We start from the raw sequence: 14,749 nt of genomic DNA on the forward strand, positions 1-14,749 counted from the left end.
CTTTTCAGATGTTTCTCCTGAGGGAAAATAATAATTATAATAATAAATAAAAAAGACCTAGAACTTGCTAACTTAAAAATTCAAGAATTTAATATGAACACAAACATTTAAATTCTCATCAAAAGCAATATTTGGTGATATTTTAAAGAGCACCATTAAATCTCCTGAGCTCTGAAAGATCAACCACTGAGCAATAAAACTGCTTAATGACCATAAGTACACGGTAGAAGAAGCCAATGATAAATATTCCCATAAAATAAATAGCATTTGAAGACAAGGGAATCTAGCGAGAAACAAAAAAGGCACAAACATGCACGAATTTAAAACATTTATTGCAGTAGCGGTATACCTGTAGAGCAGTAACAAGGAGTAACTGTTTAAATATCTATGATGTCAAACGTCCCCACAACCAACAAACATACTGCTGAAAGCAACCCACACCCACTCTTGTCTCTTTTCATATTGATTTTTATACCCTTTTTTGTACTTTAAATATTGTGATCAAACATAAAGGTGCTATACAAAATGAATGACCTCACTGCGTTACAAATCAATAATCATCAACCGAATGAAAAGAAGGTGAAACTAAGTCATTTTAAAGCTATTTCGTCTCATTAAGCATGCGGTTTCAATGTCTGAACTGGCTGCCATGCCATGTGACAAGAAGGGAAAAAAGAACGGCCCAAACATTTAAAGAAAAAAAAACAGAAATCAACCCAAAATCTCAGTCCTTAAATTATGCACATGCTCTTTCGATCACGTTCTGTTCATTGTTTTTTTCTGTCTTTTAATACCTTCTCCAGTTTGGACAGTGTATTTTTTATTTATTTACTTTTCCTCTGGAATGACTGAGTATGTTGGCGCCTGACAAACATTTACTGTGTTCGGCATTTGGAGACTAGGGGGCTGCTGATGTTTCGCTGCCAGCGATTGTTTAGATCGGTACGATACGTAGCATATGTCATGAATTCACAGACATGAAAACTACACTCAATTCTCTTGCATGTCAAAAATCGTGGGCATACACGATATAATATGAAAGAAAAAGGACTTATTTCTCAAATACTACTCTCAATTAAAGCACAAGTTCATTTAAACATGTACAAGAATGACATTTGAAATTAGATGTCGAGAATTTACAAATATATTGCTGTTGAATTGTAATTGTTCTTTTTTTTTTTTTTTGAGGAAAAGACATCAAGCTTTCCGTTTCAGTAAGTAGAAATTGAGCATTTACATCAATAATACAAAATAGCTTTGAAAAAATAAGTTTGCCAGGTTCATCGACTCAGTAAATGCAAAAAACTGGGCAACTGTGCAATGTCATGACCGATTGACATTATCATCCAGGATTCGTTCGTTAATTCTCCTCCAGAGGGGGTGTGTGTGTGTGTGTGTGTGTTTAAGTGTGTTTGTGCGTGTGTGTAACCGTGTGTATGCTTGCTTTACACATCCAGACTGTGGTCCTCTGTTCCAGAAGACAATGACAATGACAAAAGGCCGATAAAAACAACGCGTCCCACAATGAATGATAAAAGACAGCTGTCATGTTCACTGATCTATTCCATGTGATTATTACAAGTACATAAAATCGGTTAGTATTAAGTCCTATTTACAAACACTTCAACGATGACAGACTAAACGATTTTCACTAACAGTGTTAATTAGCACAATGCTTTCTCCATTTGTAGATTCCATTTTCTCGGATGGTGTAGATTAATATAGTCCCAAAACAGCTCAAAAACAACCACGTCACAATATTTGTATATATTGGTCAGCCGTTATATTTTTTTTTTTTTCTTTTTTTTTTTTTTTTTTTCTTTATAACCGTGATACATAGAGCACAGCCCTGTTTTGTTTATCCTGAACGGTTTGTTTGCAGTCTCTGTTCAAGACGAAGTATAAGATGATCCCTTTTAATGTGAATTTGCAGCAAACCATGGGAGTTTGAGGGCAGCTATGGATTTGCACGAGAAGATCTCCGCAGACAGGCCGTCGGCGAGTTGGATTCGCATAGTATACTGTCCTGCATAAGCGATAAACTCTAAGGTCTACTCCATACACGTAACTATCACACCGCATAGGCATCGATCTAAGAAAAGGAGGGGAAAAAAGAGGATTGGACTAAAGCTCTCAAAAGTTGCTGGGATGATCCAAGAGAAAGAGAGAGAAGACGGACACAAAATGAACCCAAAAACACTCTTAAAGCTGCTGTTCTTTAGGACTGTCGGGGCCAGAGGCGGGCTGGTAAGATTTCAGGCTGGCCAACGGGATGTCGGCCATGTGACCGCCGCTGCCAAAATGTCCTTCCAAGCTCCCGTAGGTCTTCCTGTCCCCAAACTGCTCCTGGCTTCCGCGCTCACCTTTCCAGCTGCGGGTCAGGGTGTGGCCATTGAGCAGTCTCTCTTTAGCCCACTCCTTTTGGTTGTTGAAAGAAGAAACTGGGGACTTGGGTGAAGGGTACGAGCTCAGGCTCGGCGGCATCCAACAGTTGTCTGAGTGGCCCAACACCAGACACTCTTGGGTGCACATCTCTGTGGCCTCCACTAAGCCTCTCGGTCCTAGAGGTCCATCTGTGGACACAAACAGAGCAAAATTACTTAGAATTGTGCGTCATAACTTCCAAAGCATAGACCTAGAGTGAATGAAAATGAAGCTGTATGAGATGAACATAATGTCTTAAAGGTTTGTAATAATGTCCTAAAGAGAAAACTATGCTGAATATATTTGACTTTAAATACAGTGGAAAATAACACTAACATTCCACCCACGCCAGGACGCAGGGTGCATCATGGGAATAGATGTGGTACCATCGGCTCAACTTCACTGTCAAATATAATCAAGAATATAATGAAGATAATCCTTAAGGAGTCATTTAGTACTTGCAACATGCCGGTCTGTAAATTTATTTAATCCTAGTTGGACAACATTAAGATAAAATGAGTAAATGATAACTATTCTAGTCCTCAAAAACATGTTAAAAGATACTGTAACTTCAGTAAGCATCATTAAAGTTGCAGGTTATTTATATACAAGTCCTCACAAACAAATGTCTAATGTAGAGAGACAACAAAAAAAGAAAAAAAAATCAATCAATAAAGCATATGTACAGATATTAAAGGGGACCTATAATGCCCATTTTACAAGACATAATATAAGTCTCTGATGTCCCCAGAATGTGTTGGTAAAGTTTCAGCTCAAAATACCCCACAGATCATTTATTGCAGCTTGTCAAATTTGCCCCTATTTGGGTGTGAGAAAAAACATGCCGATTTTGTGTGTGTCCCTTTAAATTAGGTATCGGTATCGGGCCCGATACCAAGCTCATGTACTTGTACTCGTACTCGTACTCGTAAAAATACCCCCGATACCAAAGACCGATACCTCACGTGACATAACTGACAGAATTTTCCAAAATGTCCATGGTATGGAGTATCTCATGTAAATACAGTCGGTTATGGCTTAAGTGGACGTAAACATTTGGGTGAAAACGGTCTTAAAGGGACCGTAGCCTATTTGTCATCAATGTTAATAAAACAACAAAAGATGTTAATTAATGTATACATGGTAAACAATGACCACTGTATCTGAAAAACAAGTTTATTTAATTTGTATCTCTATAGTATTTGTTGTATTGTTTGTTATTTGTTTGTAAATTTCTTTTTATATAACAACAATTATATATATTGATAATTATGCCCTTTGAAGGTTAATGGACACTGTGAAATTTTTGTTCTTTAAGTTTGTGACAAGCACATAAAAATTATTACTTTTTTCATTAGAGTAATAATAAAGAAGCTGTCCTACATTCATTAGTCTCACAGTGTTGTGCTTAATCTATTATTATTATTATTGAAAAATGAAAATAGAAAAAAACTGATATAAAATTTAATTTATATAAATTACATGATATAAACATTAATTTATTGAATTCATAATTAATTGCCCAAATGAAGATAATTCAAGTGTGTTATATTGTTGTGAGAGATGAGTAAAATATTGAAACTGTCTTTATAAGTTAATATATTGTTTGTTTTATTTCCACATGATTGAACATAAGCCGATCACTGCATTTTCAGCTGGAACAGACAAAACATCTACGTCTAGACACTTTGAAAGGTTTTAAAATGTCCCTATGAGTGTTAAAAACCAAACGTATGCTTTTGGTTTTTCAGCATGTGACTAGACTGTGCCCTGGGCTGTTATCACAGACCGCTGGCTGCACTGTTCTCAGTCCAGCTTAAAAGCTTCTCTCCCACCAGCTGCTGAGTGATAAAAATTGGGCCTAAAGTTGATTTGAAAAAAAGCTTGAATTGCTAAATATAAAGTGGTGTGAGATTAACTTGATCACCTCATCTCTTCACAGAAGAGCTCCAATTCAGCAACACACTGAAAATCCCTTCTTTTCCTTATGTCACTCACATCTGTCACACAAACAATCAAGCAAAAAGCTTCCTGAATACAGACCCACATTAAACACGTCGTTACGACCTGCATTCAAGCCAAACACTTTCATAATGCTGTAATATAATACCGTTCTGTTGAAAACACACTTTCATTTTAACACCACTCTGTGAATCCTGGACACAAGGCATCTATTATTCATACACTTTGTGTAATACAATACTGTTTGGAGCGCTAGGGTTTCAATTCTGCCTCTAATTTTCACCGTAACAAGTAACATTTCTAACATTTCCTACAATGAACAAAGGGCTTTGAAAAATGCATCGTCGAGGGAGATCAGAGATCGCTGACTTGTGTTTGCGAGAACTGTGTGAACCGTATATGAAAGACAGCCACATGCCGTAGCCGGACGATGAATAAATGAAATGGGGAAAAGATGAGCGTCTGATGAGGGGGAAAAAAAAGCCAAAGCGCCATGTCTCTACATAATTGGTGTGATAAGGCATAAGTGACTGCCAGAGTTACTGCAGGAAATGGAAGAATCGCTGAAGCAAGAGATTTTTATGGCATCACTTTAAAATACATTGGGACAAAGGACAGATGACTAATATCAAGATCAACATAATCAGAACACAGTGAGATGCAACAGAAAACAACATTTATTTTTCTTTCTTGGTTAGTTCTTTTTTCTAACTTAAGACAACATGCCAACATTCTCAATGGTTTTTGTTCTTGTATTTTCTCTTCAAGTATAAATCAAAGTTAGAGTCTCTTGAGTAAGGGTGGGAATCAAAAGAAATTGAGCTTAACTGTGACTTGTTCAATGTTTGCTACACCCAACCTGATCTCACCAGAAAATGCAACTATGTTATGAGGTTGTGATTTCGTATGAATTCGTACAATGTGAATCGTACAAAACGTATGATTATTAGAAAAAAATAGGCATGAAGGTCCACCACTAACCAGTGTTGAGGGGTTACACACTATAATTAGTCAGATTACTTTTTTCAAGTAACTAGTAAAGAAACACATTACTTTTAAATTTACAACAAAATGTCTGAGTTACTTTTTTTCAAATAAGTAACACAAGTTATGTTTTTTTTTTTTTTTTTTTCCACTGACACCTCTCCTGTCCCATGTTGAGAGAAATCAGGAGTAAGTGCAGAGGCGTTGTGTGCGCTGTGTGAACATGATGGATATTGTAGTTCTAGAGCAGGGCTCGTCAACTGGCGGCCCGCGGGCCAAATGTGGCCCGCCAATCATATTTATCTGGCCCACGGCACCCCAATCTCCCCCCTCCTCTTTTCCTGGCGGTGCTGCTAAATTTGGTTAGATATCATGGCAGCAGTGGTGCATGCAGCTGTACGGCTATATACGCACTGTTCGTACCATGCATGCTCCTCCGACTGACCTGAGAAACGTTTTCCGTTCGAATATTTCAGCAGTTATTATGTGTTCCGTATTTCTGTCGACGGAACCAGTGATATCAGTCATTCATGAATTAATCATTCTTTTGTCTCGATTCTTTTCCGTGAATTGGCCAAACGCGCTTGCATAACGATCTGAAAAGATTTGGATTCATTCGGACCGCTCTGTTACTGAATTATCTGAGGTGATTTCTCGGGCAGTAACGACAGATACAGAACAAATAGCACTGTTTTCAGGCGTTTCACTAGTTTACTTTGAACTACGCAGCACGGCCCAGTGGAAAACAGAACGAAAGCTTAAAGGAGCTGCGTTTATTCCCGGTCACCATTATTAAACAGCGTTGCGACATCTAGTGAGAAGCGTTTCCAATCGACACACACCTCTCGTTTACAAACTACAAACTACAAATCACTCGATGATTAAACTAGTTTTAAATCGGATGAAACAGCCTCAACATTCCCAACAAGACTGATGAGGAAAACAGGAGAAACGTGCCATGAATGAAGAGAAGACTTTTAAATCCCAAAATCACCACACTAACACACAGACTTTTACCATGAATAAACTGTAGTAAATTACCATGGTTTGTGGAAATGTGGAATATTTACATTGAAAACTATGTTATAGCCATTTATATTGCTAAATATTTATTAGAAGGGTAGAGGAATATATAATTCATGTTTTTGTTAAGGTGTATTTTGCCTGTGTTTTGGTGTTTTTTATAGACCTATATAACATATCATAATATATAATATCATTTGACAGTGTTAGTGAGTAGCCATGTATGTGACAATATTTTCATTTAAGCCTAATAATTAATATTAGCACCCCCCCCCCCCCCCCCCCAATTACATAATACAAACTTTATGTATTTAATCTCACTTTATTAACCAATGTCTTTTCTGCTGTTCTTTGATTATCAAATTCAGCCATAATAATAAGCAAAAATTACTTTAGATTTTTTGTTTGTTTGTTTTTATTGCTGAAGTGTGTTTTCTTTTTTTGAATGGCAGCACAACTGAAAGGTTTGTTTGAGCTGCGCCCTCTACTGTAAAGTCGTGAATTTGCATTTCCTTCAGCCTGAGGCTTATTCATTTAACTTTTGGTGTGAAAAGGCCTTTCCTTTTGCCACCAGTCCACCAAAATGTAAAATACTTATGAATTGCCATTAGATTGTGTTGCTAGACTTATTGGTGGCAACAGGTCAGTGTCGTTTTGTGTCTAATTAATGAATCATTGAAGCACCAATTCATTCACAAATGAAATACTACCAGTCAGGAATTTACTCACGAACAAAGCATTATTTTAACTTGCAAAAAAAAAAAAAAAAAATTAATTTAGAATGGTTTGTGAACTGCAAACTGAGAATATCTGAATGCTTTCCTCTTCAACTGCACATCACCAGTGGCCAGTTGCACAAACATAGCCATTATGTCTTAAAGGTGCAGTGTGTAAATTTTAGCAGCATCTAGCGGTGAGGTTGCGAGTTGCAATATAGAGAAGCTACGGTGGCCAACACAGGACAAAAACGGCATCGTCTGAGACAGTAGAGAGTAGTCAGTCAAACAAACACACTCTGTAGAGCAGTTTGTCCGTGCCAGCGTAATATGGCGACTTAACATGTACGGGGATCCGCAGTGTATGTAGATACAAATGGCTCATCTAAGGTAATAAAAACATTATGTAAGGTCTTTATACACCACTGAAAATGTATATTATGTATATTATATTGCATATCTGTCAACAGATCCTCCTAAAATTTACACATTGCACCTTTAAGAACTATCTGACCTACTAGCAGTTAGTTTGAGGCATTCAATCTTACTTTTCGGTATCAAATTAGACCAATCTCTATTTTTATGTAACTGACTTAAAAAAATTTATGAAAAGTCTTAAAGTAAAAATTTGGATGACTAACTTGTAAGTCTAGTCTTAGAAGTTTATGCAACCGGCCCCAGTTCTCAAATTAACTCTTATAAACGCACCAAGGAGAGCTGGAGAGGATTCCAATATTTTCATAAAATAATGACTTAAATTTCTTTTCAAACATACACTATTGAAATGACTAGGAATGCACAAGTCACTTGGATGGACAGAGTATTCTGATGCTCTGTCCACATCTGCAGAGAATACTGACATTTATGAAACGTTAACAGATCCAAACATCATGAAAATCATTCAGAGCCAGTGTTTTTTTTTTTTTTTGTAATGGAACCAGATTTAAAGAAGCAGTTCTCCATGACCAACCCTCCTCTGGAGTTAATCTATTCCTAACATGGCAGCTTCATTCCTCTCTTGTCATCAAGCTAATAACATGGGCCATTTGGTGCTTCAGTGTCCCATAAACCAGCGTTAGATTCGGCCCTCATCCCTCATCAGGACTAAAGCTCCATACCTGCTCCTGAACGAGAGGCCAGAATCGATATTTCCATCACTCTGACATGTTTGTGTGAGTGCACGCAATGCAAATAATGGCACAAAGTCTGATTTACATCCATAATGTGTGATAAAAATGTGGAATAATGCAGCAACAATCACATCAGCAACAAATAATAATGAATCCACTATACACGCTGACGTTCAGAGATTTTTTGTCACTTTTTTCACTAGGCGTACTGTATGCGTGTGCCATTTATAGAAGCCAGCCCTATTTCCACGTGAATTTAAATATTTATCCCTGGAGGGAGACCTGTCACTCCTGTCTGTTATCAAGGGAAAACAAACTAACTGAAGAAAAGAACAGCCTCCTCACATTCAGACATGTGTTTATTACAACGTGATGGCAATGTTGAAAGGAGTTTGTTATTTTTTGGGCTGCCACTCTGTAATTTTCAGGCTCCTGCAGGCATTCAGCATTTTTAATCTACCAGATGGAGTCAAAATGGTTTAATTGCTACTGCCACTCCCTTCAAACTGATTGAGGAAACGGTATTATGTCCTGGTTGTGGTGCTGGTACCAAGTTTGTGTTGTACTACTACAGTGCCATCAGAGCTTTAGCCTGACCACCTGCTTAGAGAGGGTGTGGCCATCTGAGCAACATCTACTGTAAAGTGAACGAACAAAGTTCACTTTTTCTGTGACGTAAATCTGAAATTGGCCAGAACTCATAGTTGTGCTCACTGAATATTATACATTAATATTCAGTGAGCACTTCCTGAATAATTTAAGAACAGTACAGTTCCAATGCCAAGAACCTCCCAAACTCTGGCAGCTCCAGCAAATTTTTGCTTATTTTAACTGTTTTGGGATCTTATAAACATCTTTTTTTTCTTGGCATAATGATAAAGCCTCTGCACCCTGACTCCTGGTAATTGCGCAGAGCCAACCAATCAGACAGGAGCTTACCATTTTGGAAAAGCCAATTTTGTGTACAATATTAGACAGTGCACTGATGGTCTGTAAGTCCTTGCCTTCCCCTTCCCCACAAACCGCCCGCACGTCACTGAGCTAGACACAGTCCATCCCTATCACTCCTCTAATGGTCTCTGAGGAGGCATAGGAGCATGGCATTATGGGACTGACATGAGGAATCATGAGGGATGAATTAGAGACTGAGTCACAGTGACAGGAAAATGAATTTCACAAATGAGATTGGAAAGAGAGAGGGCGCTGAGAACGAGAGGAGAGAGAGGGAGAGCGTGTGTCTCTGTTTGAACTTGCCCCACATTTCCCGCTCTAGCAGTGTATTATGTGTGTGAGAGCTTTCCAACCACAGTAACTTTATGGTGAATTTGAGAGGATTTTCTGATTTTTGACAGACAACCCTTGTGCACCACAGGAAATGGAGGAAGATAGAGAAAGGGAGGAAACACACACTTCACAGAAGAAAACAATTTCACCCTCAAACTCCACCGATGAAATGCATTTCCTTTATTTAAAAACACCTTTTCTGAATGAGTTTCCTCTTCAAAAGACTGTATGTCAAGCACCTGAGGTTACTCAACTGGTCTGCATATAAAGTGCTGTGTTCAGTGACGACAATTACGAAAGAAAGAGACAGAAAGAGAGAGGGAGAACGATTTCTACATTTGCTGAAGGAAATGTGTGTGGTGCTTGCCACTGCAAAAAAAAAAAAAAAAAAATTCCAGGCAGGATGCTACTTTATGTTGTGGATGGTTGCTAATGTTTTTTTTTTGTTGTTGTTGTTTTTTTAGCAAATTGCTTTGCTAGGGTGTTTTAGTTGGTTGTCCACCCTCATGTCTTAAAGTCTCCGTGAAATCAAAATTTAAGTTTTTTTTTTAGCTTTTAGTATGAACACGTTAGTCTTAAGGTTATGAATAACCTGGTGTGTTCCAAATGAATGACAAAATTCGCATTTAGGAGATACAAGCATTCAAAACTTACAGTCTCTCACTTCCACTAAAATAGATCACGAATTTTCATGACATTACTGCAGACTTCAGCTTCTCATCAAATCTTCTGTCCAAACAAATGCTCTCTAGAATCTAAAGCCCTACCCCCTCCTACACTATAAACAGATGCTGAAGCTGCAGCTAAAATCGGACATTTGTTCACACATTTACTAGTTTCTATATGGTGAATGACACATAGTGCACTATATAGAGGATAGAGAACGATTCAGACAGTGTAAATATGCTTTCCATTGACGTGAATGAAGTCCGTTATCGCATTATAGTGTCATGTGAACCGCCGCAGCACGAGTACAGTCTGCTCCATCCAGAGACACAAAGGCACAGAGTGGATCATATGCGCGAGTCGGCGCAGACCACAAAACGTTCGGACACATTTGATTTCTACAAACAATGCTATATTTTAAAGAAATATGGAGGAGAAATGGTTAGAATTTATGAGGAAAATTGGGTATTACGAGTTCAACGGCTCTGGCCGAATTGTGATCTATGCGAAACGCTATTGGCTATTTTGAAAAAAAATTGGAGGAGCTTTTTAGATATATCCTGCCCTGTCTTCCTGTTTCATTGGAAATTACATCAACACAGTAAATAAAGCTGCACGTTCCAAGGCACTTCAGTGGACCTTTAATGATATTCTGGGCTGCTGGCAGTGGCATAGTGGACGGGCACGCGATAACCCCTCGTGCCGGGTTGCGCCGATAGATATCGTATATCAACAATAGCCAGAGAAATCAACAAAAGCATCAGTTATCGACCATATCAAGAGGATTTGGCATTTCCAATTAATTTATTTAAATTATTATTATTATTATTATTATTATTATTATTATTACATTTATTATTGCCTCACCACATTTATTATGCATAACCGCTTAACCGATGCGCTGCGAGGATAACTTGAGGATAGCTTACTCCTCATTTCAAAAACTTGTTTAACACAAAATACTTCTCTTCTCATTTTTTCATTACTTAATATTAAGAAAATAAATGAAGACAGTTATATACCGTTATCAGCACATGTTGAAGTAGACTCAGCTCTCACGATGCGCTGTTAATGCAGCATCAGATGTCAAAAGCTCAGTCAGTTTTTGCTTTCAATTTCTGTAGTGAATAACTGACTCAGGTTTGAAACTTCTACACTGGCATAACTCTAGCACAAAGTTTGCACATTGCTCGTATGATATCCACTGGCTCGCCTTCATGGTTTAAAATGGAAATAATTACAATATTGCGTGAAATTTTTCTTTATCAACAATTGCTTGCAAAATGATGAACAACGGCTGCTACACAATTGGCTGCTGGTAGTTGGTTGCAAGGGTCTTCTTGGTGAATATTTGATAGTTATGTCGAAATTTGGCTCATATATGTTGAAATGTGGTCGCTAGGGTTTTGCTAGAGTTTCATGGGTGGTTGCTAGGTAGTTTCTTATTAGTTTTTCCTGTTTTATTATCTGTTTAATACTTGTGGTTAGGAGCGTGTGACCGCCTTTTCTTCCCTACTGTGAAGTATGTCGGAGTGAAATGGGTGAAGAAAAAAAAAGTAAGGAACAGGGAATTGACTGGTTTGTGGGATCGCTGTCATTAGCAAATTTCTGCGATCTCATGTGAATGACAGGTTTCTGGAAGGGAGAGGTTATTGTCGAGAAAAGATAATGTTTATGATTAAAGATTATGAGTGTACTTGAATTAAATTTTAAAAAAAATGAAGTGCACGGATAAATCACTTAATACACACTGAAATATTCCATAAAAAATAAAATAAAAGAATTGTCGCCATATATTTCATAAGTCTAACACTAAGTAAAAGTAACAGAGTAGAGAGTAGCAAAGGAATTAGACAGTCATTTTACAACAATGACCTTTACTAAGAAATACATCACATGTTCAGTTCAGCATGGGAAATGGTAGGTCACAACAGTGATATCAATTCTTCCCCAGCCTCTTCGATAAATGCATTTCAAACCTATTTCTCAGCTTCCTTCGTCTTAATGACATCATTTTATTTGCAGATTGATCATGTCAAATGACCCTCTGCTTCAGCCATGTTAACTAAATTACTCTTGCTCTGTTCTCTTCCCATTTTGTCCCTTCATTTGTGATTTCCATTCCGCTGACAGGGTTGCATCTTCCATTAACATGCAAATTGGTGCTCCACGAGACCTGCCTCAAACAGACGTCCGATATCCACCTTACATCGACTTGCCATGAGGACCTGCTGTGTTGGGCTGGATCAAACTGACCCAAGACGGTCCAGCTGAAACTATAGAAAAACTATAGATAAATATATGATGAAAATGCATGTTATATGAATATATATGAAAAAATGCATGTTCTGTCATCCAATTGATCAACAGAAGATTTGATACCACACTATATACTGCTAAACTATACTGTAATGTGGAGTCTGAAATAATTTTGCATTTGCCAAGCTTAGTGTAACGCCACCTTCACTAATACATCATACATAAAAGCGTTCAGGATATCCTTTTCATGTCATCTTCAATTAAGAACCATCAAGCACACAAATTCAAGCGATAAGAACTGGATCTGTTTCAAAGAAAATACAAACATCTTTCGTTTTCTCTGTGAATCTAAAAGTAATTAGGCACGTTTACTTATTTACCGTCTAATTTATGATCTATACTTGTGGCCTAAACATCTACCATTTAATGTTATTTGAGAAGAGGTAAAATATGAAAACAGCTTCTTTTTTATTTATTTATTTTTCACAGCTCCATGGACATGGATTAAAAGCACTCACAATCAAAGGTTCCTGGCGTAATAATCTTTTTTCCACAGGGTTATTATGTTGATGTCAAGGTTATGGCATCCAAGGTGAATACAATCAGAAGCCAGAGGAAGCAACGCTCGAACTACACCTTGATTAAAACGGAAACATGGAAGCAGAGCTGTGTCATTAGGAAACATGTTCTTTCCTTTGTTCTGCCCGTCCTCTCATCCTCTCAAAATAACATGTTTACAAATAAGTGCCATGACTGATGCTTTCTTCCATGAATAATGATCGCTCTCTGATGCGGCGACTTCCCAAAAGTCAACTCTATCGCCCTTGTGAAAATACAAAAGGAATAAGAAAACCTTGAAATGCTTGTTGTTGTTCAGCCTCTCAGCTTGGGTCATTCTTCCAATTATATGACTTTTTCCAGATGATTTCCTAGAAAATTAGCTGTGTTGCATAGTCTTTTTTCGTCAAATGTGGCAGGCAACTGGGGCTGCGATACAATAGCACTCGCAGGAAGCTTAGGGAATATCATGCCACCTGTTTTTCATTGTGTTTGACATCTCCCTATTCATAAAGATGTGTTCGTTCACTCGCACGTCTCTCGTAATGAAAATAGAAGCCAGATAACAGCAGTTAACGTTGCAGGCTCTTTTCGTCAATGAGTTATTGTTGGTAAATTTGAGATCAGTTAACAGTTAATTAGATGACTCTTTTACAGAAGTATCATCTGACTTCAAAGATAGCAGTACAGTAAAAAATGGTGCCTGTGTTGGCATTGATTTTTGCCATTAAAATAGTTTAAAAACCCATAGACTTGCATTGAAGGAAAAACTCAAGCCATATCAAATGACTGTAAATATTGAAACATATGGGTCAATGACATGATGGGTCATTGTTTTGTCCAAAGGCCTCAATAATAAAAAAACAACAAAGATATAACATCCAAAGTAAGTAGGGTAGTAAAACTAGATCTCTTTTATTGAATCCAAAAGATTTTAATTATATTTTGCTGCATATAAAGGTATTTTAAAGATTTTGAAGTGTTAAAAGGTCATTCGGTTTAACCATCCAAAGGCCAATACAGTCATTTCAATTGTGATTAAAATATCTTAAAATGTAATAAATGTGTGTGTATATATATATATATATATATATATATATATATATATATATATATATATATATATATATATATATACACATATATATATATATATATTTTTATTCTGTTATGATTTTATAACATCATATCAACATAGTGCAAAATGGTATTAAAATTGTGTAGTCGTTGCCTTGTTATGAGAGAGAATGTTCAGAAAAATAAGTTTCATTGATGTCATTCAGAGTAACCAATATAAAGGGACCATTTTGGATCAAGTCATGTGGTCAGTATCATGTGACGGGATGTGACATCATTCAGACACCTGCAAAGGACCACATGGTCGTGAAGCAAAGCAACTAACTTTCTTAAACTTCCTAACTAAACTTTCTCTCAACTATTTGAAAAATTCATGTCCCGAAACATCAGGTCATTCGGTACAACCGCTATAAAACATGGAAAATGTTGTAAGGCTAGCAAGCTAACTAGCTAGCTAACTAGATATCAGCCTGTTAGCATTGTTAGAAAATACTGTCATTCGGTAAAACCGAAATTTTGGTTAAACCAAATTATTTTTTTGGTGACAAATTTTGTCTATCTTGTAAAAAATGACAAAAGCAGTGTTAATTGATTATAAAAACCACATAATCTCATTGTTAACACTTAATAAAACTTCAAAATCTCCATTATGCTTTTTTACACTTT

General features: G+C 37.1%; 1 protein-coding gene across 3 annotated transcripts in view; it reads right to left on the reverse strand.

The window, feature by feature from the left end:
• Positions 1–313: 313 nt before the first annotated feature.
• Positions 314–14,749, reverse strand: part of LOC127514293 (protocadherin-9) — a 299,559-nt gene continuing 285,123 nt past the window's right edge. For all 3 annotated transcript variants that reach the window (XM_051897021.1, XM_051897022.1, XM_051897020.1), the window contains one exon: positions 314–2,573. In XM_051897021.1, the coding sequence (XP_051752981.1) occupies positions 2,203–2,573 (371 nt within the window). In that variant the 3' untranslated portion in view covers positions 314–2,202. The remainder of the gene's footprint in view (positions 2,574–14,749) is intronic.

The sequence above is a fragment of the Ctenopharyngodon idella genome, chromosome 6 (genome assembly GCF_019924925.1).
Source record: "Ctenopharyngodon idella isolate HZGC_01 chromosome 6, HZGC01, whole genome shotgun sequence".
NCBI lineage: Eukaryota > Metazoa > Chordata > Actinopteri > Cypriniformes > Xenocyprididae > Ctenopharyngodon > Ctenopharyngodon idella.